We start from the raw sequence: 19,576 nt of genomic DNA on the forward strand, positions 1-19,576 counted from the left end.
GCGGACTCTTTAGTGGAACTAAATCCAGTACTACACAGAAACAGAACCAGCGGTCCCTGCTCCCATTCTTCGGGTACAATGCTATCTCCCCCAGGAAACCCTGACCGGCCGGACCTCTGTTGGAGGGCTTGTTTGGGTGCACATTTGGTACAGAAAGCTCAAGTGTTCTGTATTTAAAATTTCTCTCTGTGGCAGATGCTTACGGTTTTATATGGTTACTGAACTGACTTGCGGTGGTTTGGCCAAAGACACGCTGCTCTCGAGGTCGGTACACGTCGCCCATATGAATACAACACGGCAGCCAAGCGACGCTTGCGCTTCCAAAACTGGAGGCAAACCGTGGCCTAGGGTACGACAAAAATACAAACTGAAAAAATAAACACAACACAAACGACTTGTTGGATATTCAATCTCCGCGTGACCCACTTTGGGGTTGTGACTTCATTCTTCTGGACCCCCTGGTATGAAAAGGCATACTCTGACTGGGCCAATGAAAACAGAATAAGAGCCCGGCCAATCACAACGCAGCAGGAGGACCATTGACTTTTCGCGTGACAATCAGTCGGGCGATAGGAAAACTGGCATTTGGACGGTTTGGACGGTCTGAACGGGTCAATGCATCTTGCTGGGACAGAGCCTTTGAACTGAGTTCTTTATGAAATAAATGATCGTTTGGGAGCTCAGACCATTGCTGTGTGCCATAAATAGACACTTTATGAGCACTGTGAAAGGGTTCTATAAGTGACCAATTTGAGGGAACTATTGAGTCAGGGATCTTCACTCCTTTCAGCTATGTCTCCCACCCTCTGTTGACGTTTGAATCCACTATTAGGGCTGCCTAAAACCTACAGACTTGGCTCTTAATGCCCTGTGCCCTGTGTTCCAGAAGCCATCGTTTCAAAAGCTTTCAAAAGCTCGGCAGCTGCCCGGTCTACACCCTCAAGGTACATTTCAGTAGGATGGATCAAAGTCGATCTGTCGTCGCGTGAAGAATGGCGTTTTATAACTCGACACCGAGCAGCTTACGGGGACAAAACGGCGGCGCCTCTTCCGCTCGTTCAGACCCGGCGTGGCACAGCAGAACTCCGAAGGCACCTGGGGCAAGAGAGAACCCAACGGCAGCCCTGTTCTAGATACTCGAAAGCCTTTCGCCTCGGTCGCTCGCGTTAGAGCCCTTTGAGGTGGCACGGCTGAACAGCAGCGTCTAATTAGGCAAAAACCGGCTTCTGCCTTAAATTTCAGACACTGGAGAGAAGATGCAAGAGAGGACGGCGTAGCTGGGGTTAGCGGGAGCAAATAGAGTGAAATGAAAGATAAGGGGGCTTCCATAAGGGGCGGAGTCAACAGCCCAGTTTTAAAGGGGAGCTTTTGCAGATCCAGGATGGAATTAAACTTCAAACACAGAAGGCCTTACCAAAGCTGTGGTCTTTAACAAGGAAACTGCTGTCTGTGCCCACAAGCTTCAGTCAACCCGCTGGCTGTGGTTCCACTTTAAATACTGGTTGCTTCGCATCTCAGAAGAGGATTCACCACTGCGACTTGATTACATACTTCACAAGCGAGGAAAGCTAAGCTCGCAAACAGTTTGAGAACAAGGACAGGAGCGATAAGCCCGGACAATCCGGCGCTAAATGCTAAACATTATGAGATAACTACAGGTTAGAGCGATAGCATCTTGGTTTTCATTTACCCGGAAACCACCCATAACAACTGATTAATTACTTAAAAACTTAAATTGCCTAAATGTGGCTCAAACGTGGCTTTGAATACTGACACATCCATAAGAACAAGGTCCTTCAACGTACTGAAACAGCATTTCTGACTCTGGAAAATCATTTACCTAATTTATATTTAAGTTATATAATTTTTTGTACACATATATATGTATTGAGAATTAATGTGGTCTTGGTTTTGTCTGAATTCTGGAAAAAAAAAACATTTAGCTATTTTTTTTCTTCTTTTTATGACTGACGTTCTTTGAAGGGACTTAACTGAAGGCCCGGCTACCGTTTTGCCAGAAAGTTCCACCACGCCAGCTCCTCTCCTCTGCTGGTCTCTGAAGTGGGTTACCCTAACGAGTTTCCTGATTACCAAAATGATATCCGCTGAGATGCGACAGATATACAGACGAGACATAAACGCAGAGACTGGCTGGACCGGGGATTCCAGCCCCAGAACAGACGCTGGCAGAGAATCTTCCTGTGAATGCCACACTTATGAGGGCGAGAGACAAGAAGGGATCGACGCTGCGAAGGCCATAATTACAAGGCTGGGCGGTTTAGGGGCGGCCTTGGGAGTGGCCTCCCCCCCCCCCCTCCACCACGTAGATGGCTCCAGTAAAAGAAAAAAAATAGAGAAAAGCTTGAAGCGAATCCTGAATCACATTTTAATTCTGGAAAGTTTTAAAGCCATTTAACTGTTTACTAGCTTTCCACACGACTCCCCCCCCCCCCCCACCCCAGAGAGCTTCCTCCACTTCTGGAGCAGTTTCAGTGACACTGACCCAAATAGCGCCCCCCCCCCAGTGACACCGAAATCATCATCATCAAAAACGTCTGCCCAAAGAGCAGCTGTGCATTCCTGAATTACCTGTGGTCTTTCCTGGCTTTGTCCCAGATGCCTATTCTGTTTAATATCTATTCAGACGTCGTGGTCCCTCTGTTAGGGGTCTGAAATTGGATCGGGTTGGGGGGGGGGGGGGGGGTTAAAAGACCCATCAATCCCTCTGGTCCTCCGACACGCTAGCCAAATGGCGAAGGACAGTCTCCGGCCCCCCAGCGAATACAAGCATCCTGAAAGATGCACACACACCCTGTACGGAGACCGGACTCGTGCGACGGGAACACAAAGCCTCACGGCATCCCGCTGCCAGGTATTGCGCTCCTCACCTTACAGACCTCCCCCCCCCCCCCATGTCCCTCCATGCCTCCATCTCCCCTTACACTTATGCCTGGCCCCCACACTCATCTGATTTCAGGTCCTGAAAAGACAGCAATGGCCCGTACCCCATTTCCACTGGGGACAATGACCTGCTGGTCACAGCGAAGCAACAGAATCAGGAGGTGGGGGCAGCCACCGGGTCCAGGGGGGAGGCAGAGCTCATGGACCCCCCCCACTTGCAGGCCGACTACCCCCTGCCGGATGCAGGAGGTGCGGGGCGGCTGCCGGATCTGGGGGGGGGAGGCAGAGCTCACAGACACCCACGCACGCTGGCCATCTACCCGTCGCCGGGCTCAGAAGGGATTTTCCCAAAAGGCCAGCAGACGGAGGCTAATGCCTCAGCCGGGGCGAGAGGGACAGACAGGTTAATCCTGCGGCCGCAGGCACGGCCAAGCTCCACGTCGCCGCCCTTCTGGTATGGGTCACCACCAGCCCCTAAGCACACACACCACATGAGGATTATCCCACCGAAACCCGACAGATGCATTCAGGGGCGCGGGAGCGGAAGCAGGATTTGAATCCCCAACCCTAGAGATCAGTGCCCCCCCCCCCCACTGAGCAGAGAGATTACGTATAGGTGTTAACACCCTTCCAATGAAGATGCATCTCTGGGTCTGTACGTTAGCCAGTCGAACCCGGAAACCGCCCCGTTCAGCCCAAACATACGGTGAGCAGCTTCTCGTCTGCCTCACAAGCCACACGTTTGATTTAGCTACAGAAATGCAAAAAAGCCACAAGAAAGTGACTCGCATTTTCTCCCTCCGCCGTTTTCATGAAATATTTGTTATTGCCCCCAAAGGAAATTTCACAACTCTTTCTCATCCCACCCCCCTGATTCGTCCTCACGTGTCCGCCAATCATGCGGAAGGACGTCAACCTCAAGGCTGCAGATGGTTATGATGATAACAATTTATATTTCTGTTGCTATTTATGACTGTAAACAAACGTTCGCTTGCATGAAAACGCTCCTGCATTCGTTCAGAGGTCCACAAAAGTCCTTAAAGGTTCTACCTTTTTTTGTATGGCAAATTTTTTATCATTCCTTTAAGAAGACGGCACCCGGGGACCTATTCATGCATATACTTTCAGCAGCTTACAGTGGCTGAGTCTTCAGTGCCTTTATGGGAGCCGCTCTCAGCTTGACATGAACAGGCCGTTTACGTCCAGAGAAGCAATAAATCCACAAATCCATCGTTAAAATGTAAGGTCAAAACACACGGTTTATTGACATGAGCAGTTCAGTGATCTGACGGCTCAAGCTGTCCTCTTTCCTGCCCCTTTTGTCCACCACAGGGGGACAGAAGTATCTAGTGATAAGTCAGAGACATAACCTTCGCCCAGCAACAGTAACCATAGTGACCATGTCAGCCGCATTGCACGAGCCAGGACCCAGTTCCCTACATCAGACTTTGTAAAAAAAAAAAAAAAAAAAAAAACTGTAATATGTAATTTAAAAATGTGTAATTTAAGTGAATCCAGAAGACACACATCTTGGATTTTATTAAACGTTTTTTAATGCATGGAGTCTGCTTACAGTTCCAGAATGCTGCAGTAAAAATCACAGTGTGCTTGTCGCAGAGAACCTAATTGCCTTCAGACCTGGCCAGACATAGATTTAAAACCAGATGCCAGACTCTGTATACTTTATCCAGTCCAAATGCCAACTTCCAATGGTCACAGCCTGTGTGGTCAGCAAAAAGTGCTATAGACGTATAAACAGTCTGTGTGACATTAAAAACTCACCCCCGCTTGCTAGGTGCTGCAACACGCTAAAATGTCTAACCCCATGCTTATGGTTTTGCCCCAGAAAGATGTATATAGCTAATATTGGAGCTGTGGTCACCAACAACCAGACAATCGCACGGTCACCCAATCCCCCCCGTGTAGAAGGAGGGTTTGGGTTCCTTCTTCGTCAGTGTCAACCGGAGGTGGCTCCCCTGAAGACTCTGGGCTTGAGTCCCCCAAAGGACACTGGGTTTGGGTCCAGGTGTGGCAGCGGTTCGAAAGCCCTTGCAGGAGGACCAGAGGTGGTGGTCTAGAGTCCCCTACCGAGAATCCTGCATTTCTGAATGGTATTTTATTATTATTTGTTTGTTTGTTTGTTTGTCATTTTATTCTGTTATTTAAAACTGATTGTTTTTTTTCTTTTAAATCTGTGCTTATTGTTATGCTAATTTTAATTAGGTTATTTTAAAGTGTTTAGCACTTTGTAACCTCTGTGGTTAAAATAGTGTTCAATAAATAAAGATTGACTGATTGATTGATTGACTGATTGATTGATTGATTGAAGGTCAGCCAAATTTCATTATGGCCCGATGCGCTCATCCACCATTTGTGTTGGGGACGCACTACATAATGGCTTTGTGTTCAGGTAGAATTTGGCCTCCAAGGAAAAATAATCAGGGATCCCTGTGTTAGACCACGAGGTAGAGAAGAAATGTAACGATACAGCATATATTTACGTCCTCTGCTCATGTGCTCTTCCCGCCGTAAACGGAAATGCGGAATGCGGCAGCCCGACCAGAGGCGACACAACCCATGACAGCTGCTGAGGAAGCTTTCTGCAGACACACTGGTGACTTCCAAAATGTCAGATTAATCGGCCCCATCCGCGCCCACTGGCAAGCAGACGCTGCTGCAGATCATTCTGAGATGTTCCCTCACACAGCAGCGATGGACCCAACTGTCCGTATAAACGTATGCTACTGGAAAGTTCTGGAAATACTAGCGGGACCAGATTCATATATGCCGTCACTGCACAGTGTATTCAGTAGGTGCTATAGTATATAGACTGTGTGTGTGCTCTACTGTTGGGCTTATATACACATATTAAATCATCTGTTAAATCTAACACTGACAGAGTAACACTGACAGAGTAACACTGACAGAGCTTAAAATCCCCACAAATCTCTATGACTGACGACACCGAAGCTGCTTTGAACGTTTTCATCAGAGATAAGAGAAGTTGATTGTACTGATGGTAGTAAATATGACAATTGTTTAGCCAGATTTTCTTCGATAGCATCTCTGATTCCCATTGGGCGTTTGCTGGAATAAACCATATGCTATTGGCAGGGTGGGGGGGGGGGGTTAATGAACAAGCTAGCCTTACCTGGCCGTAGTCAGTAGTAAACACAGCCACGCCCCCAGAGCAGGATGACACTGTGCTGGGCAGGAACTGCCCATCTTCACGCAGCCAAACACGAGCCCCCTGTTGGGAAAGGAAATCGCAACGTCAGAAGGATGCTGTGGTCTTTGGGCCTGTCCCATCCTTAGCCTTCCGCTGGTTATGGCTAAAAGACAAAATCTGAGTAGAAAAACAGCAAACTGTAATTTGAGCGAAGGTTGTTAACCTATAAAGCGCAGCCGGCGGCAGCTCTCACGGATACATGCCCATTTTTAGGGAAAGTGGTTTATGATCCCTGATTTAAGGCCGGCATTTGTGTTCACGGACCACTGGGACGGCGCTTCTGCTGAGTTCTCACGTGTCACACTTATCTGATATCTGAATGTAGGTTTACGCCGGCAACTGCGGATAAAGGGATATTCATGGCGGGGCGACCGTACGCGATCTTATGTGCCAACTGAACCGTTTTCAGGTAACCCTGATGGGGGTTGGGATCTCACACGGGGACCGTTATTATTTACGGTTGAATCCCACAAGGCATGGGGCGAAGGGGGTTACCGTCACGCGGTAGCGGTGAACAGGAATGATGAGTAGGGGGGTTCTGCATGTTCAGCCATGCCCCCCCCCCCCCTCCCCGCGAATATCAATCTTTGCAGCATCACAGAAAGGCCTTCCGTTAGGTGCCCCCCAGAGGTGCCGGTTTTCAGTGTGAGCGAAAAACCAGCCCCCCTCCCCAGAGACGACCCCCCCCCCCAGAGAAGAACGCAGAACTCAAACCCCTTAAAGACAAAACCACATGTGCTCCAGCCAGCCAAGACCACAGATCGGCGACCCCTAACAGCTGAGCCGTGGATCAGGCCGATTTGACTGGGCGAGCGGATGGAAGTGAGGGGGGGAGAGAAAGATGACAGGGAAGAGGTTCTCCTTAAAGGAGGCCCTTGATATCAGCCTCACACTCAGGGGGCTCTACGTTGTACAGAAGGCCATGAAAAATGTACCATTTGAAGAAGATGGATATTGGTCCAGAAGAGATAAATTCCAGCCAGAGAGGAAGTTCATGAAGGTGACAGACACTTCCAGAACCTCACTATCTATTCACATCCTCTGAAAACACCCAGAGCTAAGTTCCACAGGGAGGAAGGACCTTTTCACTCTTCGCTCTCTCGCAAAGCAGGACATGTTTATTTCAGAAGTAACTGAAGATGCTTAACATTCTCTCCCTAACCACACAGGGATCATTCATTCGTCCGTCTGTCCTCATCTCCTCATGGGGGTGCTGGACACCTAGACAAGCGTGACGAAGGTCTGGCGGCCGGGGACTTTGCTGTCCCAAGCAGGATGACGCCGTCACCACCCGAAGATCCCCAAGGCCGAATCCATGATGTCACACGTAAGAGGTGAGACAGCTTCACGTTCAACATGCCGAGCTGCTGCCAGGAGTTAAGGCCTGAATCTGTCCACGGAACAACTATGCCAGTGTCAATCACAGGAGCTAATTTCCAGTCGGATGTATGGATGAATGATTGATAAATACTGAAGGACGCTGCAGTCGTCACAGCAGCAAATAACTGTAACTAGATCATGAGAGTCACAATACAATTAGATTCATGTAACCAGCTTCGCCGAGATGAATCCAACGACACGGTTTGAGTTCTCCTGCACACACAGTTGGCTTTGTTTAGCCGGATGGAAACTAGTTAACATTAATCTCGGGGTTTAAACAATTCCCTCTAACTCCGACAAATGATCTTTCCAGAAACATCCATAAATCCACCCTGTTAGGGGGGACCTAATTGGCTGGCTACTCAGCCGTCCTCCGTCACGTGCATTGTGTTCCGGTAAAGACCCGCCTCCCATCAGGACCGATTATCCAATGAGAGAACACTCACAGCCCTCGGGGCTTCCTGCCAGCTAGAAGCCGGGCCCAGCGAGCGATAAAAGGGCTGCAGCACAGGGGAAATGCTACAATTATTTTTTAAGGTGGGTGGCATAAGAGGAGCTATAACCAATGTGGCCAACCAATGACATGTTGTGACTCAGTGATTGACAGAGGAGGGGGCCAAGCTGGAGCCCAATGCTCCTTTGGTCCCGCCCCTTGGGCAGCAGGAGATCGAGTCTGAGGATGTTACTCAGAGAGAAAACGTGATGATGTGGGGATGAATCGGCTGGGTCGCTCCTGCGGAGGAGGCCCCCTGTCTCGCTCTGACAGCTGTTTGTTCAGAAGCGTGCACCGTTAAATGACAGCCTTTGTGCCCCGCCATTAAAGGGCATTAGTGGCTCTTTTCTCCACAGCGGTCGTGTGTCGGGCCCCCCGGCCCACTCCACCCCCATCTGATTCGGAAAGCGACCCTCCGCCCGCCGTGCCCCTAATCCTCAGCCCCCCCTCCTCCCCCCCAGGGAGTGGGCAGATCTGAGCGTGACTCCAGCACCTGCAAGCTCTTGCTGTTCAGCTGCCAGCCACAGAGCCAGCTGCTGCGATGCCTGCATGCCTCGGCCCTAATGCGACTCAGTAGTGGATTAGGACTTTGTGGAAGGTTATTAGTTCAAATCCCATTTTTTTCACCACTGGGCCCCTGACCAAGGCCGGGAACCACAATTGCTTAAAGACCTGGCTGCACCCTGCTTTCCCAAAAATGTACGTCTCTTTGTATAATAGCAGGAACTTCAAAAATTACAAGCACATTTGGACCTGATCCATCACAGGTGGGGCATTCTCCCCAAGGACAGGGCCAAGAAAACCCCCCCATCTCACCCAGTTCCTCACAACCAGCCTCCTAACGTTTGGCTTCCCTGGGGGAGTTGCATACCCCCTCTTGGTCCACCATGCATGGGGCACAGCACCCGCACCCTTACGGTACACAAACCACCAGCTGCCCTCCGCTGTAAATCCTCACTTCCTGCCCCCAACAAGGGAGTCTGTGTCCTCCAGTGGCCCCTGTGTGCAGCTGGCTCACTGCGCTCGCTCACGGGGAACAAACTGCTCACTGAAGGGGCGAACAGCATTCACACTGGAGTGTGACCGCCGCATGCCGAAAGGGGGAGTCCGTAACTCTCCGTTTTGGCCTCTCCTGTGGTGCAATTGGCCAGCGGGCGCTACGTTTATGGCAGGACCTATGCTGGGCTTGTGAGTTTGAGTCTCACCTGGAGCAACGTACCTAACATGCTATTACCAGAGCACAACAGGGCTGGCATTGTGCTAACAACATGAAGGTTGTGGGTTCAAATCCCAAAGAGCAAGCATACATTGTAACCCTTCCTTCCATTTTAAAATCATCAGAGGAGTGAATGATTTTAGCTGAGGGGGGGGGGAGAGGATTGAGCTCCACAGCAGAGCAAGATGCCAGCGAACTGGAGTCAATCAGTGGCTCTTTACCAGACCGTCCTTCCTGTTTATTAGTGTCCCTTCCAACAGACATCCTGCCTTTCACAAAGCGTCAATAAATGTCGGTCTTTCGCGCCTTCGAAAAAGTGCCCCACAAAACACAACTTTCCATGTCCCTTTGGTCCAAAAAATACAACCTCAACGCTCAAAAATATTGAAAGGAAAAAAATATGCTAAATTCTGTTTTTCTGCAGCGTAAACATGACGTGAGTCAGGCTACTGAGGGTTCTGGACCGTTTCTGGAAAGATTCCAGGGGCCCGGAAAAATCTGGTGCATAATTAGATTGGTTTGGCTTTGGCGACCAGTATGATATACTTTCACAGGGAACCACAGTCTCCACCAGCCCTCTTTCCACCGGGTCAGAACCCATCTACTTTCCATGTTCCTGAGGAACATCTAAGCTGAACGGATTTACCTCGGCCGTGCACTTTCAGCACCCACAGTGCGCCGGAAGACTATGTGGTCACTGCAAATGGCAGCCTGTCGATATCACAGACTCACCAAGAAAATAATATTATCACTCCAGTGCCGTCCCCCCCACTCCACACACTGTAAAAGCAAAATAACACGGGCCCCCCATGTATCAGAGAGTCCAAACAGAAATCCATTAGCGGCTGCACCTCTGCTGTTTAGACACAGATGTCCAGCAGTGTTCGGGTAGATTAAGCTGTTTAATCATTGACTTTTGTGGGAGAAGGACCAACAGTCCGTCCCCCCCCCTTGCCCCCCGCACCAACCAATCCCGTAATCCGTTTGGATCCAGAGGGAGATGTACATTAGGAAAACTAAACACGCATTTCCAATTAGGCCTTTCCGGCTTCAGGATAAGAGGGCTTTTACACACAGGTTGCAGCCGGTAGCATGCGGGACGCTAACGGATCTTAGCGCTTGCCTCCTTCTTCACGTTTGCCCTCTTTTGCGCTGATCCGTCAGGAGGCTGTCTCTGCTCGTCGTGCGAGAACCCTAATGAATCTGGTTTTGAGAGGGAAATTACAAGCCTGCGAGTCCCCGAAGGCCTACTTTATGCGCGTCCAAGCCCGGAACCACAGCTGCGCAGAGACGCTTCATTCTGAAAATATTCCTCCGCAGAAATAAAAAAAATAAAACAACCAGGAGGGGAAAAAGAAGAAAAACCAAATGTGGGGAAAAGAGAATGTCTATGAAAGAGAAATCGGAGCCAATTAATGCGCGGTGCAGCCCCGTTTGGGACAACATCCGGAAGCCTGCAGCTGACCGCGATCCGGTACCGTCCCTCGATTAGAAACAGGCTTTTGCCCAACAGAGGCAAACGATGCTCCCGCTTGGGCGGAACCGAGACGGTTCCGGTGAACCAGCCCTTCGTTCACAGCCGGACAAAAGCAGGCAGGCTAACGGCAGCCATGTGAGCCGCACCGGGCTGAACGTTCATTTTTATTACGCCTTTTTTGCTTTCTTCTAACCAACAGCATTTCCTGTGGCCCCCTTAACACGGAGAGATACTCGGGCCCACGGCACTAAAAAGTACCAATAAAGTACCAATAAAGTAGGCCTCTAGCCGGCCTGCCTCGAAACATTCCTGCGGTGCTGAGAGTGAGGATGATCTACAGAAGAAGCCAGAGCAGAGACACGTATATCCAGACACAGACCCTCAGTACCGCTGATATGCTAGACCACTCAAAAAGCTTGTTTATAACACACATACTATCAGGCTTATTCTAAGCCCAACCGAGAGCCTAAGTTTGCTCTTAGCACTACTTGAACGGAGTCTGGAGTATGTCACCTGTTTAAACTATAGGTGGACATTGTCATTTTTAAACGGTTGCAGTCATGGATTGTAAATTAATGATGTACCGTTACAGACTGAAACAGGCGGCCTGCATTTTCACCTTTTTCCTTTGCTTTTTCTGATTTGAATATAGAGAATATAGGGCTGACTAAAACCCAGACCCGTACGCACATAGATGCACATGATATACAAAATAAAATTCATAGGCTTAACTTATACGGTTGATTTATAGCGCTGTCCAGTTCAGAAAACCACACTATCAACTCATTCAGCATAAAGCTAACGCTTTCTTATAGCTGTAAAGGTAACATTACAGTCTCCTATCGACCAGTGAGAAGGTAAACTGCAGTTTAACTTTGCAGTGTGAGGCGGAGGACTAGTTCCAGTGACTGCAACATTTAATGCCGACAATCCAGTGGACAGAAGCGCTTCAGTGACCCGTGGTGACAGCCTAGAGTCTGACTCAGACTGAGGGAGGGCTCGCTTGTCTGAAAATAAACCTTCTTAACTCCAAAAAGGAGCTGAGGGGACAAGATCCATAACTTCGTCATGTTACCGAGTGATTAAACTGTGGGGAGGATAGCGATGAATCTAATTGGTTAAGGTTGGTGTGAGGCCGTCTCTCATTGGGCAGCATAGCAGTGTTTGAGGTGGCATTTATATGGTAGGGTATCCGTACGCCACAATTTACAGTTATAAACAGACACAAATAACAGTAAAACTTCAAGCGCTGTCCTCCACAAACTCACAAGTCTATTGCCACATAAGGTCTCTGGCGGGATTAAGCAAAGCTACATGTGTTTCGGCTGCGGGAGGAAAAACTGTAAAAATGAGCAGGGAACATGCAAACTGCACATAAACACGGTGCAGACCCCAGACCCACAAAGCACCAGGCGCCCCCCCCTCCCCCCCAGCTTTTCTCTAATTAGATACAAACGCGAATGAAAAGCTCACGACGGCAAGGTCTCCCGTAATTCGTAACTTGGCAGGCGCCTGTGACTCTGCAATAAACTCATAAACAGAAAAGCTATATGCTAATTGCCTGTAATAATTTAATATGCCTTTTATACAGGCCCAGGGACTGTGTAAGAGCACGTGTACCTGTGACACACTGGTACCAGCGGGGGGGCGTCGCTGGGGCAGTAGTGAGAGACGCTCCCAGACGTCATCAAACGAGACTAAGAGCGGAAGCTAAGCTGGGCTATCTGAAAGCGGCGTCAAACAGAACTGGGAGCGTGGCGCTTTTGGGCGACCGTAATGGGGCTCCACAAAAGGGCAATCAGAAACCACAGACCCTGGGGGGGGGGGGGGGGTCTTTCATGGTGACCTAAGTGGCCAGGCCCCAAGGACCGTGTCCGTCTCCAAAACACCAAAGGCTTGTCTGCGGCTTGGCCTCGCTCAGAAAACAGACCCCACACTGTGTGGAGTCATGGAATGGGGGGGCAGGGGGCATGCAGACAAAGGGGGCAGGAATGCCTCGGAGCAGTCGGATCAGTGTGACGAGGGGCAAAACCAGAGCCACGGGGTAAAAATGAGCCCATTGTTGGGCCACGTGAACCAGCAGCAAATGCAGACTCAGCCAAGATTTTGGGAAAACATGGCATGTAAATCACACAAACACACAGATATATCATACATGTACAATGTGCAAAATCCACCAGAGTCCTCAGGGACTCCAGTCAAAATCAATAAGGTTTATTTCACACAGGCAGAGCAAATAAGTTTTGTGGATTGTATGTTCTGTGCGTACTGACAGCCATGGAGAAAATAACAACTGAATCACTGTCCGCTTGTGACATTCTCTGCAACACGCCTATTTCTTATATAAGGTGCACGCGAACAGGTAAAGGTTATTGAAATATACACCAACAGAGGAGAGAAACACATAAGGAGAGAAGTCAAGAGCAATTTGCCTCAGTCCATTACCAGGTCACAGCAATGGATTCTCCAGCAGGGGGGCTAATAGAAAGCGTGTTATAATGGCCCCCCAACCCAGACCAATCCAATTAGCTTCTGAATACTCAGGGGCCCTAAGAATCGTCCTAATGTCCCCCCCTTCACAGCACGCCTGCTTTTCAGGTTGCTTATGCCTCGTTTCCACCAACACTGTCAGAGCTGGTGCCGGGCTTTTTCCCAGTCTGGAACTGGTTCCGTGCATTTTCACTGCAAAAAAAATGACCCTGGGCCAGAAAAAATGGCTCCAGCACAGCACCACAGAAAAGAATTCGGCACCGTAACTTCAACGAAACTGGGACGGGCTATAGTGTCCAAATCATCCATATACCCGGAGAATTCAATCCATAACCGATTACTCTAATATCGTCGAGGCCTGCAGTGAAATAGCTAGCCAGCTTATTAGCGGAATAACGTTACAAGTTATCTTAAGTTTTCTTATGCTGTGAAAAATGAAAGATCGATCTGCTGGCCAGATTTATTAATAAAGTATGAATATGTCGAAGGTCAAATAAATAAAATTTTGGTGTGTGAGTGGCGAAGAGATCATGAGGCGTACGGCAAAGTTTTTAGCAGACACTTTTACTGCGCGATCCTTAAAAGGACGGCGGGAAAACAGCGAGTGAGAATAAACTTAGATACAGGGAGGGGAGCCTTTACGTTGACGAGGGGGGATGCAGGCGATAGAAACAGAGTCATACCCTGAAAAGCCTTGAGGGCTGGTTTTTTTGTTTTTGGCTTGGCAGCTGATAAAGATGAAACAGATCAAGAATCCAACTGGAATCCAAAAAAATCTGAATTCATATGAACCTTTACTTTACTCTCATTTCTGCTTGCGTTCATTTTTGAAACTGGTGGAAACACGGACAGGTTCTCACAAGGGCACCAAGCGAGAACCAGGCCAAACAAAGTATTAGAAATCACTGGCAAATTCAGACAGGGCCCGACCCCACATCAACTATCTCCATCAACCAGAGCTAAAACCCAAGATAATCTGACTGATTCCCTTCCCCAGTAAATACCAAAGTGAAACTCATGCTCTCATACGGAAGTGATTCATACCCCACGTCCAACGGTAAACACTAGACTGCAGAATGGATTGGCTTCATAGGAAACTGGAGACGAAGGTCTACAGGCTGGCAGGAGGTCTGAACTCTACATTTCCCCTCTCGTTCATCATTCCTGTCACCATATAATTGGAACCAACCCAAAACCGAAGACGATCCGGGAAAGACTTGTGGCAGGTGTGAGCAGGTGACCTGAAGTCGAGATCGGCATCGAAAGTGTGAAGAAACATGGCCGCCAATATAATCACATTCCATCTCTCGCAGAAGTTGAAGGACAGATCCAAAGGCGACTGAATAAGGACAACAAATCACGAGATAGCACTTTAAACATTTAACCTCTCGTTATTAATCCGGGTCTGACAGGTGCAGGAAGATAAGGCCTCCATTACCTTTCGAATGGCTCCGCCCCCTCCGTTTTGGAAAAAAAAAACACACACACACACAATCACTCTAGCAAGTTTTGACCGACTTTGATTCTGTAACCCAGATATACTTAGATCCTGCATCATGCACCCCAAGCGTGCCTGAAAAAGTCCCCCTTTTATTTTGGAGTGGTGTGTCATAGTAACACGCTATGATTAACTCTTTAAGGTCACGCCCATCAGTTAGGGGACGCCAGGGGCCCCTTTTTAAGGGCATCTGCGGCTGGTTAACTACGGAGCCCAGCGGGGGCCAGGCTGGCCGTGGCGTGGGCGCTCGCAGACCACGGAGCACTGAATCACGGGACGACCTTTGAAAAGACGACCACAGCTGAATTCTGGGCCAGATTCTGATTGGCAGCTGTCCAAATCGCACCCCTACCAACCACAGAAACACACACGTGGCGCGGAGGGGGGGGGGGGGGGCGGAGTCTACTGGATATAAACAAGTTCCCCTTTTCCAGGCATAAGCTACTAACCTTTTCTAGAGAAGATAATCTTCTCGATCTCACACTGATGCTGTATCACTTTATTGCTGCCCTCGTTAAGGGGAGAGTCAGCCTTAACACAAGCGGCGATAACCACCTGTCAGCCGGCGGGGGGAGGAACAGCTTTCAGTCCCTCGGGGCCAACAGAAAAGCTCAATGACAGGAGATACACCCCCCCCCCCCCAGGCCAGCTGTGAACAAACCCACCCTGTTTATTTTTTAATCAGCGTATCACTCTGAGCTGTGCCCATGGGCCGTTGGTAACGTGTGGCGGGGGACCCCGGGAGATGCCCGGGTGCCCGTCTGACCGGTACCATTCGCCCGTAAGCCCGGTTGCTGTCCGCCGGGACATTCCTGGAGTCCTCGATGTTATGACCCTCGACAGCTGCAGGGTGTGTATGCTGAGCAACTTTTACTACTATGGGTGGGAATCTGTTGTGGGAACCGCGCTTGGGCCAAACTGTAGCAACAGGACGAGGGAATGACGAACTCTTCCTCCTAAATCCGACTGGAAAACAACAAAAAAAAAAAAACTCAGGCCTTTAACGGCACGGGCTCTGCACCCCCCATATTTAACTCCCCTCATGCACATCTGTAAAATGAGTTTCGGGGTGGGGGGGGGGAGAAAAACAGATGGGAAATGATTTAAAAACTGTAATCAGTGTTTTCACTGTTGAACAAAAATGTGGACCATTGATGAGCATCCTAAGGCGGGTCTGGACTGCGCTGGCTGCAGGGACACGGCTAGCCGGGCTGGCTCACGCTGGTATAGGAGTCCAGGTGTAATTTCCACCTTGGTGAGAGATTGTGTTTCATGGCCGGCAGAAAGCCAGGCGAGTAGCACCTGCCCGCTATTGACGCCATCTTACCCCTAAACCCCACCACCTCTCTGTGTGCTGACCTTTAATTAACACTGCGGACATGCCCAAGGGTATTTCCCCCGCCCTCGTCCGTGAGCTGTCATGGACCGTCACCTGACCCCATCCCGGGCGAGCCCAGCTCTCAGGCTGGCCTGCTCCACCTCTCTGGACCTCCAGCGTGTGTCCGGAGTGTTCGGTTTTGGAGCAGGAAAGCCTGATATTTATACAGGATCAGCCACCCCTGGGAGAACCAATCAAGAGCTGATCCTCAGAACACATGTTCACTCAAAGTCGTCTCGACCAATCAGAGGGCAGCAGACGTGTCAGCCAATGGGTCATTTGACAATATGTGTATCTTTCCTACATCAAACCGTGGCCCAGGCTGAAAAATATATGGTAATTTAGACTTTAGTTGGAGTCATTAGACAGGGGAACAGCTTGAAAAACAGCCCACCTTTGTTAAAAGGATGTAATCTGGGTAATTTTGTTTTGTTTAATTTTTAACCACACAGGCACTAAGCAGACAGACGTTACAGATGTTTGTTTCAAACGAGGACAAAAAGGTAAAGCCGCTTCACTGGTGATGACCTTCATGGTCCCGTACGGCTAAAATCCACCATTCCTGGCTCCTTTCTCCTCAGAAAGAAGCTGTAAAACAAATCTTAAATAAACGTGAAAGTTCTCCAAGCAGCAAATGCTCGGGTGCAGTTTGTATATGAATTCAGTCTGTAAACACTGCAGGAAAATCGCTTCCAGGACGGGATAATCGTACGGCTTTTATCGGAGGTCGACATTTGAAGGGGTCAGGCGGCTGACAGAAAATCGGAGTGCCCTATTTGGTGAGGGGTGGCAGAGGCCACCTTGGGTGAACGCCGGGGGACTGAGCACAAAGCACAACGGCCCACATGCAGGATAAACAACAAGAAGTGCTCGTTTTCCATTGCTGGTCATTTCGGGGTGGCTGATTTTTTGGAAGCGTGAAACGGCGTCACAGATAACGTGGAGAGCCATCGGCTTTCCGATCCGAGACCATCCATCCATCCATGCATATATCTTGTAACTTCCTATCCTGGGAGGGGGGGGTCGTTCATCTAATAGTCTCTGAAACCACACACTGCAGGCTACACTGTGACACGGAAATGCATGTGGAGAGAGGAAGGAAGGCGCAGATGGAGATAGATGTACCCAAGCCTGAGCTGGGAAAGAGCTTCATAATCACCAGTAAGGAGTAAAATAAGGTCTGCAGGGTGCTGATCCGGAGAAGGTAGCGGACTGGCTGTGGGCTCTAAGCTCACGTCCACTTAGATCAGAACCTGTTTCAGCTGGCAAGGACACCGGGTGTCTCTTGGGTAACGGCGACATCGTGAGACGACGATTCACGTGCGCCGACGTGCAGAGCCCTGAGGGAGAACCGGTTTGGCCAAGTAATTATACCAGGCTGAGGCGGTGAGGGGGGCGTGACTGCTGAAGACAACTCAAACTGACCACAAGCCCCACCTTCACTGATGTCATACCACAGATAACCCCGCCCACCACCATATAACTGAAACCACACCCATTCATTTGCATACTGCGCACTCATCATAAGTGCTCAGCAACTGCGGCAGTTCGGGGAACTACCGGGAACTAGGTGGGGGCAAAAACACGGGCTGTCTGTGAGCCCCCGGGGACCGGATTGGGAAACACTGCTGTAAGTTGCAATATCAGAGCCCAAAGTAAAGATCAGCTTGCAAGAATGTTACTGCAACCAGCATGAGACAAACTAAGTTAGAAGTTTCAAGAAGATCCTGCTCTGGGAAACATCAGTGGCAGAGTTTTCATTTCCAGGCCTGCATTTTACCTGGGTGGGGGGGCGGGGGAGGATGGTGCCGTCTGCTAACACCACCTGACCTACTTTTCAGAAACGTCTCCATGAAACGTTGGCCATGTGCTGTCCAGCTGTGTAGGGGGTCAGCCAAGGCTAAGGGGGGGGGGGCAGGGGTTTCCATGGGCAAGAGCTTACAGAGCCACACCAAATGTAAACAAGCACTTCCTACCTTCCCGGACTCACCCCCCGACTAACCAGTGCCCCCCCCCTCACCATAAACAATGCACCAGGGGAGTGGTTGAGCGTGAGCTCTGAGGGGTAGGAGAAGCTGGGCGCTGTCCCAGTAGCAACACACCTCCATGGGGCGTGTTTGACGAGGCCTGTTTACAAGTACGAGCTTGTGAAAGCTACAACGCAAACATGAAAACGTTAAGAAGAGTCGTCCTACTCTCCTGGGGTGTAAGAACTTCACACGTTAAAAAGGGCATTAATTACAGTCTGACATCGTGTTTAACGAGAGGGAGACAATAAATCTCTCCCTTCCCTTTTTGTCACGACTTCATTTTAACTGTCGAAAAAATTTCCTCTTCTAGAGCCAGTAAAGAGAATTTCTGGTTATAGGCAAAACGACATCATCTAAAATTAAAAGTCAAAAAGAAAATGGATTAGATTTCTTTCATATTGATTTGTTAAACTCTGCGTCCCGAAACTGGCAAATTCCAAAAACATTTTGGAAAATAGTCTTGATTTTAAGCTAAATGGTGACGTAGGATGTTGCTTAGAATGAACAGGGGCCTCGTGATATTAATTTCACAACAATTATCAAGCGCCAGACATCGTCGGGTAAAGTCTGCTTGAAAGCAAGACGTCATCGCACCATAAAAGTCTGCACGCGCTGGGACACAAGCGCACCGTGGGACCCGACGATCGCGGCCCGGCCTTCCCGCACACCCTCTCCGGAACATTCTCTCGACATCATTTCAGACAACGATGGGAAAGAATCGACTCTTTGGACGCGACCCAGTTGAGTTTCGGCCACTGGGCTACAGCCCCGGCCACCGCCTATCTGTAAATCGGTCAGATTGAGCCATTGCATCATGCTGCGCTGACCTAAATCTTAAAAAACTGCCGTCTAATTTGTCAATAATATGATGTAGGGGCTTGCATCATTCACGGGTTTCATCCTGCAGTCCAAAGACATTCAGTTCAGCCTGTGTCCCTGAATTACCCATAGTGGCTGACAATGCACAACCGCAAGCAGGCATTGCATGCTGGGAGTCCCAGCCGCTAACAGGCTCCCGGCACAGTGACCTTGTACCAGATCAGTAGCTATGGAAGATGGATGGGTGTAGAGACACACAATACTCTGAAGTATTCGCCTGTTTAGAAACTAATACTCTAGATCCCTAGACCCAAGAAAATTTTGAATTACTGTCTCGATTGTGGCTTATTATCAGATTTTAGTCGAGGCATCGCGCTACATTAAACAAAGACGGGAGAATGAAAACGTAGCTTTTTCAGAGCAACCGAGCTCGTCGGCGACGTTACTGCAGTGCATTTCAAGACCGGCATTCTCACCCCAGTCCATCAGAGACACATCTGGGGAGCTTACATGGCAGGAACAGACATCCAAGCCAGTGATGCATCAGTTTAACAAAGTTACACCAAACTAAAACAGGCAGCATCAATTTTTCCCTAAAAGAGGGTTTATCCAAAATACAAGTTATTTTTATAAACAGAAGGTTAAGCAGCCTGTGGCAGAAGGAT

At 49.3% G+C, this 19,576-nt stretch overlaps 1 protein-coding gene across 1 annotated transcript in view; it reads right to left on the bottom strand.

The window, feature by feature from the left end:
• Positions 1–19,576, bottom strand: part of myo10 (myosin X) — an 89,644-nt gene that overhangs the window by 65,372 nt on the left and 4,696 nt on the right. The window contains exon 2 of the mRNA XM_023815616.2: positions 6,053–6,151. Within this exon, the coding sequence (XP_023671384.2) occupies positions 6,053–6,151 (99 nt within the window). The remainder of the gene's footprint in view (positions 1–6,052; positions 6,152–19,576) is intronic.

This window comes from Paramormyrops kingsleyae, chromosome 4 (genome assembly GCF_048594095.1).
Source record: "Paramormyrops kingsleyae isolate MSU_618 chromosome 4, PKINGS_0.4, whole genome shotgun sequence".
Lineage (NCBI taxonomy): Eukaryota > Metazoa > Chordata > Actinopteri > Osteoglossiformes > Mormyridae > Paramormyrops > Paramormyrops kingsleyae.